Raw genomic sequence first — 16,083 nt, forward strand, 5'->3', positions numbered from 1 at the left:
GCTGCTGCACGGCTCTGCTCGACCCTGGCGCTCCGCCGCTGGGGAAAGGGGAAGGAAGGTCCTCTCCCCGAGTTTAGGGGGGCCCCGGCGGCTCTTCAGAGCGGCGGTGGTTCCTTTGTTCGCAGCCAGGCTGCTGCGCTTGCTACCTTATCTTGCTTCACTTGGCTTGAGCTCAGGGCAGGTGCTGGCAGAGCTCTCCTGGGTCTGGAGTGCTCTTCGGTTTGGCAGCTTAGCCCTGAGGGAGGGTGTTCTGTAGAGGAATCTGTGTCTGCTCAGCCTTTACCACCTAGATGTTTTTCTGTGATGGTTTGTAGAGAAGTCAATTCTTCCTAAATACTGCTTTATCCCACTGCATTTTCATACTTCCTTTTTGGGGTATGACTTGATGCCCCTTGCCACCGCGGCACAGTATCACAAGGAAGCTGAGCTAGGTTGCCATCAACGAGAATGTTTTACCTCACGACGCATGGGCTGGTAAAACTGGTTAGGAGCTGCAAACTCCAGGGGGAGAGAGGTTTAGCGTTTATTGTGTAAGTCTAGCTAGTGCCCAATTTGCAAGTTCCCCTCCCTGCAGGGAAGTGTACGTGTTTTATCTAAAAAAGGAAAAACGTGCCATTCTGAGGGTATGAAGTAACGTTAGTGTTTCACTGACGCGTATCTCCTTGTGATGTAAAAATAAGCTAAACGGAGGCCTCGGGAGACTTGTGGGCAAAACTACTTTTCTCCTTATAAACAGAAGGTGATTTCACAGAGACTCTTAACAGTAGAACAACTTCAGGTTCGCATATCATAATGCAAATCTTGTGTTCCTATCACGTAAGTTTGATTCGCAAAACTTTTATCTACTTTGATTCTGCTATTTCCTCTTGCTTGTTTGAAACACTGTATTTAAAATGGTTTTCTATTCCAGTCAAAGTGAGAGGTCTCACTAGGATGTTAATAATTATTGCATGTGATCACTATTACTTTGTTATGCATTCCAGCTAGGCAAAGAATGCATTCATTTCCTCATACATCACTTAAATACAAACACTTCAGACACTGAAATATGAAAGGCACTGAGGACCTCTGCCTCTTGGAAGCATGCTCTCTTTTAAGAATTTGATTATTAAGACACCTTGGGTTGGGTTTCATTTATATTGTAGGCAATCATCTTTCATAGGAAGTGCATCCCTCCTATCAAAGATTGATATTTTGGACTGCCATATTTGTGTATCCTCCATACACATGAATCCCAAAGTAAACTGAGGACAGGCTGTGTAGCGCTTTTTCATTTAGTCTAAATTTGAGGTGGGTTTGATCTAGCAGATGAAAATAGATTTGCTTGCCGCTGCATATGATCATCTGAGTTGGAGTAAAGGATTTGTCTGTTAGTTTTTTACCTGGTTTTTGGGCAATGAGAAGTCATGGTCTGCTTAGGCGAGGGGTGTAAATACCTAGAAAAGCTGTGTATTATTAGAGGCCCTGAATTTTCTTTATGGGACCTACAAGTACAATGGAAAACTATTTATGATCTGTAAATTGAAAAATGTCAAACCTTTTGGCTTGTAGAATGAAATAATAGGTAGTAACAGTTGATGACATCTGATTCAAATTTGAGAAGTGTTAAGTGGGCAAGATGTGGTCTTACCCAGAGCTGATATGGCAGCTTCCTGTAGTATTCTTTAGCTATTTCAGTGGTAATCCGAACCTTATGATATGGCCATAAACCACTATCCCATGTTTGCTCTGTACTCAAACATTGTCACCTCACTACTCCCAAACATGGTCCAAAGATAAATCTGATTTGTTTGCTTCTCTGAGAGGGACTATGAAGGCATGATATAGTCTATCACTATAGGATACTTTTATTTTCTTGCCATGGGCCTTCTGTGATTTTGACTGAATTGCTTCATCCCCTTCCATTCTGCGTGCAGTTTATAAGCTAGGGAAAGCTTTGTATCATGTTCTGTCTCTGTGCTGTTTAGTCTGTGGGCCTTCCACCTCAATTAGAGGTCTTAGGCATTTCTACAGTACTAGTTTGTAATCTCATCAGTCTTTTATCATTGCTGTGTAATGGAGTGTGCAACTAAGCACTGAAGAGGCAGTTACAACTGGAAAGGAGTCCAAAGGTTATGGTTTATCATTGCAAATTGCAGCAGAACAGCACCTGGGTGTTTTTCTGTGAAATAAATAGATAAACATGCCCTGCAATATTAATAGTGCTGACATTTTGTAAACGGAAGCAAAGGTCACTTTTATAGGAATGCAGAAACAAGGTATTGTTAAAATTTAAACTAGATTACACTTGAGAGTGTGAAAGATTTTTGAAGTGGTTGGCTGACACAAATCTTTCTTCATCTTGCTATTGCATATACGGTTCATATCTTTCTTACTTGAATTGAAGGCTTCCTTGTGTTTGTTTTTCCAAAACCAGCCTGTCGAATGCATTGTCAAAGCATCCAAAGTCAGGGTTTAAAGAAATAAAATACTCGGTGTTCACCTAGGGATTTACTTATATGTGTACAATAGGCAGAGTATACATTGTGCCTTGAAGTGTGCTCTCTGAGTTTTTCTGTAACTGATGCGTGAAGAGTTGTGGGAAAAACTCCTGAAACATTCTGTATTCTCTGTTTACTATACTTTTCCCTGAGGACTGGACAGTAGTTGGTGCTGCAAAGGGAGGTATTTGGTTAGACAAAGAATAGCATGATCCAGGAAAGTGAGTACTGTGTCATCCTTCTTTTAAAAAGGGATGTTGCAATTGAAACTATTTCTAGATTTTTGTTTTCTTTGAAACAGTCCTGTTGCTGACTTAAGCTTATTTAGCTCTTCAAGACCCACTTCCACTATTTTTGCTTATGAACATAGAGAGTTTCCTTGGCACTAGAGGTGGAGTCAGTAATTTTATTTCTTGCTTCTCCTTTTAAAAGCATTGTTCCTCAGTTTATCCGAGAAGTGTAAAAGGCTATGGGAGTTGAGGTGCGAGGGCCTGAGAAGAGCTGGCACGGCTCTGTTAAGGGGAATGCCGTGCTGGTAGAGCAGTGCTATCTGGGGAAGTGGTACCTTTCCTAAACACTAGGTGAAGCTCCTTCCTACTGGGTGCAGAGGCTACACTGCTCTGGCTGATGTTGTCTCTGGGGATATAAATGCTGGCAGGGAACTTGCAGAGAGTCTGTCAAGTTTGCATCTTTTGCCTACATATCGGAGAAGGGAGGCTTCTCAGATACTTAGTGCTCCTACAGTGCAATGCATGTTTAAAATCAGTGGCTCCCCCACCCTGTGTCCTCTCCAAGCACAGGTGCTTCCTTTCATTGAAAGACTGGAGAAGGGTCTGTTTGCTAACAGGTTTAGTTGTGGAGGCTGTGCTCTTTTTAAAAATGCATGGTAGGATTAGGTATTCCATTTTACAGAATGTTAAAATGCCCTAGAGGCCACTGCCGCTTTCCCCGGAGTCCGGAGGTGGGACTTCTCCCACAGAGTGCCAGGGTAGAACTTTAGGAGCCCTGGGCACACCTCAGAGAGTTGCTGCATCGTCTCCTCATCTGATGAGGTCAGATTCAGCTGGATGTGCTGCAGTGCATGGATAGTTGTGCTGCCCTTTCCCACTGTACTGCATATAAATCAACTTGTGGTACTGGAAGCAGAAGTCTCTGGTACTCCTCCCTTTCTAGGATAAAATAACTGACCTCCTGAATTCTGCTTGGTTTTCCTGTTTTTGTTCATGTGATTCAGTCATCTTTGTCAGGTGATGTTCAGCCAGAGCAGTATTTTGGCAATAGTGGTGTTCTCATTGGTGTGAAAGCCATCTTTTTTTCACAGCAGTTCCGCACTCTTAGCTTAAAGGTCCCGAGGCTTTGTGTCTGTTTGTTTGCTTTATGAGTTTGCTGGATACCCTCCATTGAGAATGCTGTGTCCTACAATCCTCCCTCTGGGGTTCAGGAGCTGTATTCACACAGAAACATGCAGCCGTCCTAGTGAATGCTGCTGAAATGCAGTGTCCGTGTTCTCCATAGCTAGGACATTATCCCTTCACTGCTAGAGACTTTCCATTTATGCAGGTAACCATAACACTATTGGTTGAGCACAGAGCACATCTCCACGCTTTACTTCTCAACTGTACCACTTGTGCTCGACTACAATTTAAAGTTGGTAATTGTATGGTTTAGAGCTGGGGTACTGTAGACTAGACATCATTTCAGCCTTCATTTCTTAATGAAGGTTCTGGGGAAGGTGGCAGAATGGAGTCTTTGGAGGCTATTCAGAAGTTTTGGTTGAATTTTAATAAGGTGACTGCAAAACTGTCATCTTCAATTCTGGTAGATTCACTCTCTGCAGATGCTCTTTTTGGCATGCCAAATTTTAGGCATTGTCTTCTACTTTAATTAGAAAAATCTGCCTTTGCTTGCTTGCTTCTGGATGGAGATGGTTTGGAAATGTTGACACTTTTAAAGAGTCAAACTGGAATTAGAAGACGACAATTTGCTAATATGATTTGAAATGCTCAGCACTGAAATTTACCGTGGGACCAGAGCCGTAATCATCAGCTTTGGGCAAACTTCTTCACAGGTGAATGGAAAAATTAAATTTAGACTTAAAAGTTGTCTTGAGATTAGTGGGAGAGCACTGCATCATGTCATACTGGTTCAATCTGCAGGTGATCTTAGCAAGCTGGAAACTGTTAAAAGTGCTTTCATGCCAGAGCACAGAAATACAGGGGTGTGTAGGTAGGAGCTGTCTCTAGAGAACTATGGAGTAAGTCAGTTTTGGCAAGTGTATTTTGGGCTGTGTTATGGCCACCACTATTGTATTAGTTCTTTCCTTCTGAAGAGAGGGTTTTTCATGCCAAAATGGTTGGGAAACCTTTGTATGACAGTTCTGGGGGAACGACTCTAACACAGGCTTGCAAAGTGTCTGAAGCCTGAATGGTAGAGCTGCTGTGCTGCAAACACTGGGGCTGGTGTACCCTTCAGTTGCATGCATACTTTACAGGCAGTTTGCTTTCTGCTGCAATGAGAGCAAATGTCTAACACCATGGAAGCCATAGTGACTTCCTGTAAACGTTGGGGGACCAACCTCACTTAAATAAAGGCCTTTCTTATTTTAGGTGTGCTGTATTCTGTGTATACTCCGCTTGAGCTCGTAATGGTCTGCAGTTGTGTTGCAGAGACCCTATAGTTCCCTAAAATTATTTTACTTCACAGGCAAAGGTGAACTCCCCTTTTCAAGCTATTTTGTTTTGGAGGTCGGGTTTTTGTGGTTTTTTTTCTATCAACATGCTTTAAATCTGTAAATCTCCACATGTGGTTTGTTTCACTTGAAACTACATAGGAAATCCCCTTCTTCATAGGAAGGTTTTTGAGAATGAAAAAAGTACTTATTAGTGGGGTAAATGCAAGCAGGAGTTCAGCCACCCTTAGAATTGCTCTATGGCTGTGAACACTTCACTTTGGATATATCTGCTGTTCTTTTGAAGTGTTTTGGAGCTTCTGACATTAATTATAGGGACAACCCTGTGGGTTTTTTACTGCAAAGCTGTGGGTCAGTTCTTGCTTTGAATTTAATCCTCCTCCCTGTGATCATCTTGCACCTGTACAGGAGTCCCTAGAGGATATGATGTGCTGATTGTGTATGCAAGTGACGCCACTGAATGGTGTCAGTACCTCCAGAACCTCTTCCTCTTTACTCGGCACGTTCGAAAGCATCGGATTCTGAGCTACCAGCTGGAAGGCGAGTCTGCCATCTCCCACCAGGAGCTGGACCTGTTCAACAGAAGTCGGAGCATCATCCTTTTGCTATCTGCTGAGCTGGTGCAGAGTTTTTATCTCCCTCCCGTCCTGCAGAGCCTTCAGGAAGCTTTATGGCCCCCGTACAAAGTAGTCAAGCTGTTCTGCGGTGTTACAGACTGTGATGACTATTTGACCTTTTTCAAGGACTGGTCTCAGTGGCAAGAACTCACAAATGATGATGAGCCTGATGCTTACCTTGCAGCTGTCAAGAAGGCTATTTCAGAAGGTAAGGTAGCAGCTGTGGAGTTGCACTTCCTGGTCAGGGGTTGGAGGAGGGAGATATGTGATCCTGTTTATCCTTGTTTTAACACTAGCGAGGTGTTTTACTGAAATACAAAACTATAGCAAATTGCACAACCCTTGTAAACTAGGAATTTTTGCAAGCCAGTTTTTCTGTGCCTGGTCAATTTGTCCCTAATTCAGGAGAGATTACCAGTGATTCACAGAGAACTTCAGAATTTGGAGGTTATCTTAGGTGCCTGGTTTTGAATGCAAATCGAAAACAAAAACTGAGTATCTTTAAAGTTCTGCCTGTAAATATTGTGCCCTGCAATTTATTGACCCAACCAATGGAAAATTATCTTTTCCTTCAGACTTGCATTCTGTCATACCAGAACCAAAAAAAGGTTGTCTAGTATGTATTCTCTAGCGCTGTGCCTGAAGTCAGAGATATAACCATAGTGGCAGCAGATCAGCTTGTTACCTATGATGGAATGACAGGGAAAATTGGAGAATTGCACTGATGGCATTAAAAATAACCCAACCAGTCTTAAAGTAATCACCTCATAATAAACACAGAGGACTTACTAGTGCAGAAGTATTAACAGCTGGAGACTACAGAAGCACAATGTACTGAGTTTTAGTTGAGTGTGAACTTTCCTAAACTCTAGAGGAGTGTGTGGTATTCCTTTCTCATAGTTTCTGTTGAAGTGAAGGTGGAGAGCTCTGGGGAGTCGTGCTGGTCAGGATGTTTTTATGACACTGCCATACTTAGGGTTATAGTGTTCTTTGTCAGCCTTAGCAGGACTGGAGTCCTGTGGCTGCATCTTGGATTAAGATTTATCTGTATTTAATAGCATAAATGAGGCAGTGCAGTCTCCTAGTGTGTCTGGTATTGTGCACATAAAGGTGCTTTATGCCAGGATAACAATGGCAATAATCATGATGACAAATTTATCACAGTAAAAATAAATTTTGAAAGTCAGGATCTTGGCCAAAATAGTCCCCCTGAAAAAAGGATGACTTAAGGATGGTGCTGAAGATGGCATTCTCAGGTAACCAGGTCACAACAGATGTTTCCTAGTACCTTTTAAAAACTTGCATAAACTAAAGTTTGCATCTCCCTTTCAAACACCCTTAAAACATCTCGGTTTCCCAATGGACAACCTAGGGCTAAAGTAGTCTGGCTCATTTGCTTTCAGCCTTGAAGAAGACAGAAAACAGTGGCTGAGCTTTTGTACTCTGAAAAATAAAACTGACCAGAGATTAAATTAGTGTTTCTGACGCTTTCTGGCCAAAGTAAAAGTTTACTTACTGTTTTCCTCCAAACGTGGGTCTAGAGCATAGCACCAATATTTTATTGATTTTAAATATGATATTCAAAGTTAGGGAGGTTTAAACAACATCTCCCTGGATTACTGGTGTTAATGATTTCACTTAACGTGTCCAAGGACTGTCAGAGTTATTTTAGGCCAGAGCAGGAGTAAGTTCTAGTGTAGCTGAAGTGTGTGTGAGAGTACAAAGGGATGTTGATCCTGAAATCTCTTCCCAGAGCCAGGTCTTGCCAGTCTCTTCTGGCTTGCTGCATTCTGAGTGCACAAAGCACAACATGGGGCAGAAGAAAGACTCCTGCTTCCTGGGCTGTGGGTGGAGTGGGAAGCATGGGCGTCTATGTCCTTCATTAGATGGACTCGCTGTAGTGGGAGGTTTTGCGTAGCCAAGTGGATCCCTACTAGTGAGAGGCTTTCATCCACCTTGCTTTTTTTGGGCACATTAAAAACCAAAGAGAATTTGAGGTGAAGGGGAGGAGTGGGCATGGGAATGGATCAGCTAGAAATTACTCTGAGTCAACTGCTTCTCCCTATAGAGAAGCTGTGTTTGTCAAAGGGAAGCACCCAAAATCTGATTTTTATGCTGGGAAAGCATATTTGTTGGCAGTGATGTGCTGAATGCAGAGCCTTGTTAGCTAAAGAGCAGCCTCCACTCTCTTTGATGTCAGATGTAGTCAATGAGTTGTATTAAGCTGAGCTGGCTTTCTTCCTCCACTTCAGCAAGTGTTTCTCCACAGGTGAGCTAGAGCTCTCTGTGTACAGCTGGCTGCCCTTTGGCACACTGGGGGCTGTGTGCGGGGGACCTGGGTACTGGATCTTCCCAGCACTTCTCAGACCCCACCCTGGGAGGGGGACAGAGGTGAGTCTTACTGGTAGCACTATGCTGTGTGTCTGAGCAGCCAGGGAAGTACGTCTTGTGTGCCTGGCTGTTTAGTGGGCTGGCTGCCATACATCTATGGCAAAACTTCTACGGGGTCAGGTGCTACAGTCTGACTTTTCACAGTTGGACATGGAGTCCTTCTCCAGAGGTGTCATCTCTGCTGAAAGTTAGCACGTGCTGAAAAAACCTGTGCTTTAGTTTTATGTAAATGGTGTTTTGAAAAGGAGATTGTGCTTTGGATTTTTGTTGTTGTTTCTACATAAAAAAAAAATCAGCTTATTTTTTGTTTTCTCACTTGAACAAGCATACATTGATTTCAAACTTACTTCAGTATATCTAGAACACATTTGAGAGAAAAAATGAGATTAAACCAAACTCATTTGCTGTGGAGTCTGCTGTAGCATTTTCAAATAGTTTGGTACACAAAGATTCAGAATTTCTGAACTTCTGTTTCTGTTATGGGAGCCCTACCTGATGTGAGCTGTCAGCTGAATGCAAGAGTTGAGTAATGTCAGGCTGTTTCTTCGTGCGCATCAGAGCAGTTGCCAAGGCAAGCTATCCACTGTCACTCTGACTTTTGTGGAGGAAGAACCTACTTAAGATAGGCTTGTTTCATGGCAAAAGTATTTGGATGAATGTGTCAGATCCTACCTCTGTGTGGGGAAAAAAATGGCTAGGTAACCTCTTCCATCGCGTGATTCTACAGACCAGGTTTTGTGAATGGCCTCAAATGCAAATGTTCTGATGCTTCCTCTGAAGAGAAGACAACCCCAGGTGTACATAGTTCCCTTTTTGGGTGAAACTGTGAAAACTTTCTTCTTGGCTGGTAATAAAAAATTAGCATCTGCCTTATAGTTTGGTTGCAGCCAGCCCCAGCATGAGTGACTTAAAGTAAGAGTGGTTGTGACAGCAGACCTTTCCCATAGAGAAACACAGCCTGTGCTCTGCTCCCAGGACTTCATTGTTAGGATTTTAGATGAAGGCTTTGAAGTCAGGAGCTTTTAGAAAGTCTCAGTAAAGTCCATTACCTACAGCAGACTGTGAACTTTTCCTGAGTAAAGCAGCCCTCAATTCCTACAGCGCTTAGCAGAGAAAGTTTATGACCATATTTGAAGTTATTTGTCTGGGTGTCTTCCTCTGGGAAGTACTTCTCTCCACACGTGTTCACCAGTACTTCTAACAGCAGTGTCAGCACACATTGAAAAACTAAGCCTGATGCAAAAATGACTGAGCTTCAGATTCCTAATAACTGAATCCTGAGCTAGTGGAGCATATGACACAGGACATGGTGAGGGTAAATAACTCTCCAGAGCCTGTACACTGGATGTGCTCAGGCTATGCTGTTGCCTGTAGTGCAGCTGTTAGGCTGTGGTTTGTTTAGCGCATCATGGGAACATGACACCCCCAGACATCACACGCTGAAAGCTATTTTAATTTTTATTAGCTTATTATGAATTCAGAAATGAGGAAGCACTCATCTAGCCTTGTTGAGAACTAGCTGTGCTGACACTGACTCTTGCTCTGTTGTAGATGGGGCATTTTTACTTCTACAGTTTCTCAATCCTGGCAAACTGCAGAGGGCCTGAAGGTTTGCATTTGCAGGCGCTCCTGTTATCTTTGGGAAGTTTTTCAGGCTATGCAATAACTGTGCTAAGGACATGGAAATGCTCAGGATGGTACTGTACAAGCCAGCTCAGTGCCAGCAAGCTATAGTCACCAGCCGGGCTGCAGTGACCAGCCTGCTACTTAAGCCCTCTTGTCTGCCTTGTGATACCACACCATGCTATGGTGTGTGCACTGGGCAGCTGGGAGTCTGTGCTGCACAGTTGGAGTCAGCGACCTTTCTCTTCCTCCTGTGTTCTCAAAGCTCAGTTGACATCTGTTTTGTATTATGCACATTTCAACTTGTCCAGTTTATTTCAGCCCCTACCTATGTTGTCTTGAAAAATTTCCCATTTCCTGCTTTAAAAGTTGATGTTTCCAAAGCATTTACTAATTAATCAGTGGCTTTGAACTTTCTGCGCCCAAGCAAACTCTTGCAGGGAAAAACCCAGGGAAGTTGACATCTGCTGGAGATTGCTAAGGTGATAACTCAATGTTAACAGCAGTAGTGACCCATGCTATTGAAGGACAAGTGCAGCCTTGGCTGAGCAGAGCTCTCATGCAATGAAATAGACAAGAAAGAAAGATCTGTACGAGCAAACTTCTTGCAAAATAGGAGGGTTAGAAGTGGGTATAAGGAAGTATGTGGTGAATATGGAGGACAGTGGGCAGTTAGAAGAAAGATGAGAATTTTGCTGGAGGCGTATAGATGAGCAAGAGCTGGAATGTTACTCCACCTAGTGAGAGGTTCATTGAGAGATGCCAGAGACTAAGGCAGTGAGCTTTTGTTGGGAGGGAAATGGCATAACAGAAACTGCATGAGCTGTTAACGTTCTCCCTCCTGTACATGTCAAGGAATTGAATTAACTTCCTGACTTTCTTCTGTTGCACTGGTGAAACCACAAATGAAACTTGAGAGCATATCACAGAATCGTTCAAGTTGGAAGGGACCTCTTGAGATCATCTAGTCCAACCTCGCTGCTCAGGCATGGTCAGATAAAGCAGGTTGCCCAAGACCATATCCAGTCAGGTTTTGAATGTCTCTGCAGGTGGAGACTTCACAACCTCTCTGAGCAACCTGTTCCAGTGTTTGACTACCCTGAGAGTGACAGTGTTATCTTGTGTTCAGATGAGATTTCGTGTGTTTCAGTTTGTGCCCATTGCCTCTTGTCCTGTCAGCGGGTATTATGGAGGAGAGTCTGGCTCCCTCTTTTTCATTCCCTCCCATCAGGTAAACATTGATAAGATCTCCCTGAGTCTTCTTTTCTCCAGGCTGAAGAGTTCCAGCTCTTGTAGTCTCTCCTTGTATGAAAGATGCTGTGGTCCTTTAATCATCTTTGTGGTCCTGTGCTGGACTCAAACTGTAAAGATAAAGTAACCTTGGAATAGGCTACTTGGAGTTTGAGGTCAGATTGGAGAGATGCATAAGATGTTCTCAAGTGTGTCTGAACCCAGGGGGACGAAGTAGTAGTATGCAGGAGGTTCCCTTCAGCCTGACGCTTCTGTAATTATTTGATTGCTAACTTTTGCTCATCGCTGCCATTTAGGGCTAGAGCCCTAAATTCACAATGAATTTTTAAGTTTGGCAGGAGCCGCTCTCCTGTTATTTTGGGAGTTATTGATAAATTATTTGTTCAGTGATGATACATAAATTCCTGTTTGTTACGTATCTTGAGATTTCTGCCGAAAGGCAGGTTTCACCTGGAGTAGCTCATGGGCCAATAGTCTTTCTATGGAAGGGTGTCAGACTTCATTCATTTGATTGCCCTGACAAGCTCCATGTTAGGCCTAGGTGTGCTGATGACCTTCTGCTTTACTGTGTAACTATTTCAGGATAGTTTTGTGGATAGGATTGTGGATAAATTTGAACACTCTTTCCTTTCTTCCTCCCCCTTAAAAATATGTTAACTCACATTGAATACTTTTAAGGGCAACTTTTCACTAGAAACCACAAAAGCCACCAGACAGTAACAGAACTGCATCCTTCAGCATAGGACAGTGGTGATCTTATCTCAGGTGCCTACTACAACAATTCATTCAGGTGTGGGTGCTTCGTACTGTACAGTGGCATTGGTAACTATTCCTCTGACAGCAGCTACTGTATCTGTTGTGCTGTGTCTGTTTCTGGCAGGTAGCACTTCAGTCAGGACTACTCTGTCAGCCTAACACTGAGACTTGCAGGTGAGGCAGTAGTGAAAGGGATGCTGTAAACTGGGAAATGTAACCTCCCTCCCCACAGGTCCATTCTGTCCTGTATGGGAACATGTTCCTACAAGAGGGAATGCTGTAGTGTGATTCCCAGTGCCTGTGTAGTTTGCTGTTGCATGTGGAGGCAGAACAAGACCTGAATGCTGTAGCAACTCTTCCCTCTGCTGCTTGTTAAATTTCATAAGGCATGGTCATTGAGGAACATTGGATGCAGGAAGTAATCCTGCCAGTAAGAGGCATGACATGGTCAAGTGCTTTATGGGAAAGTTGTGCCACCCCCTTAAAGGATACATCCTGGAAATAAAGCAGCCAAAAAGAGTTCTGCGAGTTGATTTGACAACCCTGGTCATCTTCTTACAGAAGGATCATGAAGCTATGTCAGATCAATGCCTCTATGAAACTACCTCCTTAATATTTGGCCTTAGAGAAAATGGTGCTTTGGGACCTGTTATATTGCTAGAGAGCTAATGCTGTATCTCTGAGGCTCCAGCTTGTGAGCAGACCCTAGTTCATGCAGCTCTAACTTACTGTGATGTTCCTCTAGCCCTGCTGCAGTCTCTTCACTTGTTTGTATGAGATCCTAGATGAGATCCTAGCATTGTATTTTCCTCCCCAGCTGATCTCTTCAAGCCCTCATACTGAGCCCACGTCCTCACAATGTTCCTGAAGTTTCCAGTCCGATGTATGCAATTGCCATTCTCTGCAAGATCCATTTTGGCCCTTAGGAGGTTCTAGAAACTGCAGATTGGATGTGGATGCCTGTGCCAAGTTTGTGATATCTGCTTGCATCTTCAGAGTCTGTTTGGATATCAGACATACAGTAAAGTAAGAAAGCTGGTGGTAGGAAGGGACAGGAATCAATGTACAGACCTAAGGGGACAGAGAAGAGTGAAGCTGGGGACCATTTGGTGTTTACTTCTGGCTCTCAGTGCTCTATGGACAAATATGTTCTGAGTAATCCTGTCTCAGGGAATTACATCCAGCATTTATTTCTGCCAGCTTATTGGAGTGGCCTTGAAGACATGAGGTAGCATGATTATCTGCTGTACTGCAGTCCTCTCTCCCTCCCTTGCTTCTTTTCTTCCCCTCTTTGAAGGGGCAAAATTAAGTGTATTCTTAAAATGGTATTTTTCTGTTATATTGTGTTGAAATAGAAGATACGCTTCTTTGATCCTGCTCTTTGAAGAGGAACGGGTGAGGTATTAGTCAGCCCTCTGGGTGCAGTGAGAGTCCACTTCAATATATGGGAGCTCTGCAGCCTGGCTGGTTCTCACTGCCTGTCAAGGAGAGGAAACTGTGACGCTCTTGCACAGGAGTTAAGGTTGAGAGAACATACTGGTAGCATGCCTTTCCTTGCAGATGCTAGTATGGTTATAAATTACTTGATGCTGGAAACACAGAGACTTCAGAGAGCTGGTTAAAGCAATCAGAGAAACCATAACTAAGCCCCCAAGTGATATTGAGAGAAATGCATGAATGTCCTTATCCATCTGCAGCAAACGAGATTGAGCAGTTGAAATAGTCTTCCTAGCTGCAGGATGGATGCATTGTTTGTCATCAAGGTGCTTCATAAAGTCCTAGTTTATGCACATTAAAAGCAATACTTCACGGCTCCTCTTTCATGACAGTATGAGATTCAAGAAGTGCTTGTATAGGTGCATAGGAGCTTTCTAGACAGAGACAGTGAAATGATAGCCTGGAACTAGTAAAGTACAGAAACTGGTGTGGTTAGGAAGCATCGGGCTGTAACAGACCTTATGCACATCGCAAATACTAATCATATTTCTTTGTAGCTTATAGTTCTGATAATCTCCCCACAGGTTGCTTTAAGGTAGTGATTAAGCCTAATTCTAAGTATCTGCCAATGTGAACTGCAAGGCTTTAAAGCACCTGCTTAAAGTAAGAGCCCAGTGACCATCACTGATGGCTTCTTCCAAGTTTGGAACAGCTGAAGTAATTTCTGCAAAATCTTTGCAGAAGTGTGTGGTCAAATCAAAGATGCTTTACAGAGCAGGTCTGAAGAGATGTGTGGGCAGACTTCAGGTTGTTTCAAAGACCTTTGTTGTGCACTTGAACAGTTGTTTTGCTTCTAGAGTTACATTTTGTAGGATTTTCATGGCTGTTCATTATTACCGCAGAAAGCTTTCAATGTGTTTTTCAAAAGTGACTTGAGAATAACAGTGGATCTCGAGTTTCCTAGGGGAAGTTTCATCAGTGGCACAGGCAGACCTTAGCATGCACTTCTGCAAAAGAGAGTTGTCTGCCTCATTCTTCACCTTTCATCTGGCTGAATGATCTGGTGTGGCACTGGACTGCAAGAGTGGTATTCCAAGAGAAGCTGTTTGAAGGAGTGGGAGGGCAGGATTGCCCTTTCAGTAGTAATGTGCCCTTAGATCTACTGAAGCCACTTGTAGAACCACACCTTCAGTCAAACAGGGATCTCCTGGTGGGATGTTTCCAAAACAGCTACCCAGCTCTCTTAGGTGGAATTCCAGCTTTGTGTGCTTTTATGTGGCCAGTCTTTTCTGTCATACAAGTGTTATGCATTGTGCTTAAATTGAAGCAAGGAGATACTGCAAGAGGAGAGATAATTAATCAGCAAGTTGGATGTTCATGTTTCTTGCATGTGGTTGCTCAGGAAGACTTGAATCAGTGACAGATGTAATGTGATTCTTGGCACCTGTAAAAATCATCAGCCACGCAAACGCTATTTCAGTATGTGTTGTCTCATGGCACAGGGGGTTGAAGTGAACTATTCCAGCCCCTCTTTCTTGAGATTTTGGTCATGTACACAGTGTCTGTTGTCTGGGTGGCCAGAACCCTGTATCTTCCTCAGAAGCTCTTTCCCACCTCTGTCCTGTTCCCGTGCACCCCAGCTAGTTCTTTAGGTTTGTACACTTAATCCTGTCACAAATTGACCACTAGGCCTGTGAGAAACCTCAGGCTGAGAGCTCAAAGAATTATAATGAGTTGGCTTGCAGTTTCTGAACCATAATAGCCAGGCATGCTTTTAGCTTGAGGCAGGCATAGTGTGGTACATGTTTGCTTGAACCTTAGTGAAAGAACTACAAGCTAAATACACTTCGCATTTGTAGCACAGTGTAGACATGGTCAGATAAACTATGTTGTCTCTGTGTTACAAGGAGGACTCTGCATTTCACCCCTGAGCTGGCAGCTACTGTCTTTGCAGTAGGTATGAGTGAAACGTATAAATGCTCCTCCTCATCATGAAGTTCAGGGAATGGCAGTCTAGTTTACACCCCCATTGTCAGCTGCTGAAGCAGAGATCCTGGTCCTGCATCTCACTGACGCAGCCAAACACGTGCTCTTTTCCACTGGTTCTGCTGTGTGGGCCATAGCCTCTGGTGAAAATAAAGACAAGAAGGGGAAACAGGAAGGGGAAGGAGGGCTGTGACGGGTGCAGTTGTATTTTAAACTGCTGTAGCTTTATGTTGTGAACATCTGCCCCCAGATGAATGCACAGATTTTTTTTTTTTTTTTTTTTTTTTTCAACTCAGCAGACTCACTAAGCCAGGATAACTCTGGAGTAAGGTGTGTGTTTGAGCTTTTGTGCATTTGTCTTTTCTGGACAAGTAACGGCGCTTGTAGGGGCAGTGTTGGTACTTGTGCTTTATTAGGCAGTGGAAGAAGACATTTGTTCTCCAGGACTGTGCAAGGTCATCTGATGAGGTTTGTAAGAGCAGAATTTGGCACAATCTCAGAACAGTATTTTGAGGGGTCTGTAGTTGGGGAACATCTGTCTGTTACTGGGGTTGGAGGAAAACCTGTGCTGGATTCAGACTGTGTGCTTTCCCTGAGGTCTTGCATGTTGCAGCTGTAAGAGTCAATCTTATCTCAAGTGCATCCAGTTCTTTACGTTAAACATCTCCTGCTCTCAGCTCAAGGCTGCTAGTGAATGAACAAGGGCTGTAAGTTTGGAAGAGTTTTGCAGAAGTCACAAATTGCAATTTCCTCTTTAATCTGTGATAGGATTACTGAGTGTTGTCTTGTCATCCTGGGGAAATGGCTGAGCTTCTGTGAAACTTCCCAGTGATAGGTCTTTGTGGATGGTGCC

The 16,083-nt window shown here is 43.4% G+C and overlaps 1 protein-coding gene across 1 annotated transcript; it reads left to right on the plus strand.

The window, feature by feature from the left end:
* The first annotated feature begins 2,688 nt into the window (after window positions 1–2,688).
* On the plus strand, window positions 2,689–16,060 carry LOC104831979 (phosphoinositide 3-kinase adapter protein 1-like). The gene is made up of 3 exons (XM_010567915.1): window positions 2,689–2,701; window positions 5,578–5,994; window positions 15,999–16,060. Exons 1-3 carry the CDS (start codon window positions 2,689–2,691, stop codon window positions 16,037–16,039), a joined length of 471 nt encoding a protein of 156 aa, XP_010566217.1. The 3' UTR covers window positions 16,040–16,060.
* Window positions 16,061–16,083: the final 23 nt, after the last annotated feature.

This window comes from Haliaeetus leucocephalus, unplaced genomic scaffold, assembly GCF_000737465.1.
Source record: "Haliaeetus leucocephalus isolate CR32 unplaced genomic scaffold, Haliaeetus_leucocephalus-4.0 Scaffold229, whole genome shotgun sequence".
NCBI lineage: Eukaryota > Metazoa > Chordata > Aves > Accipitriformes > Accipitridae > Haliaeetus > Haliaeetus leucocephalus.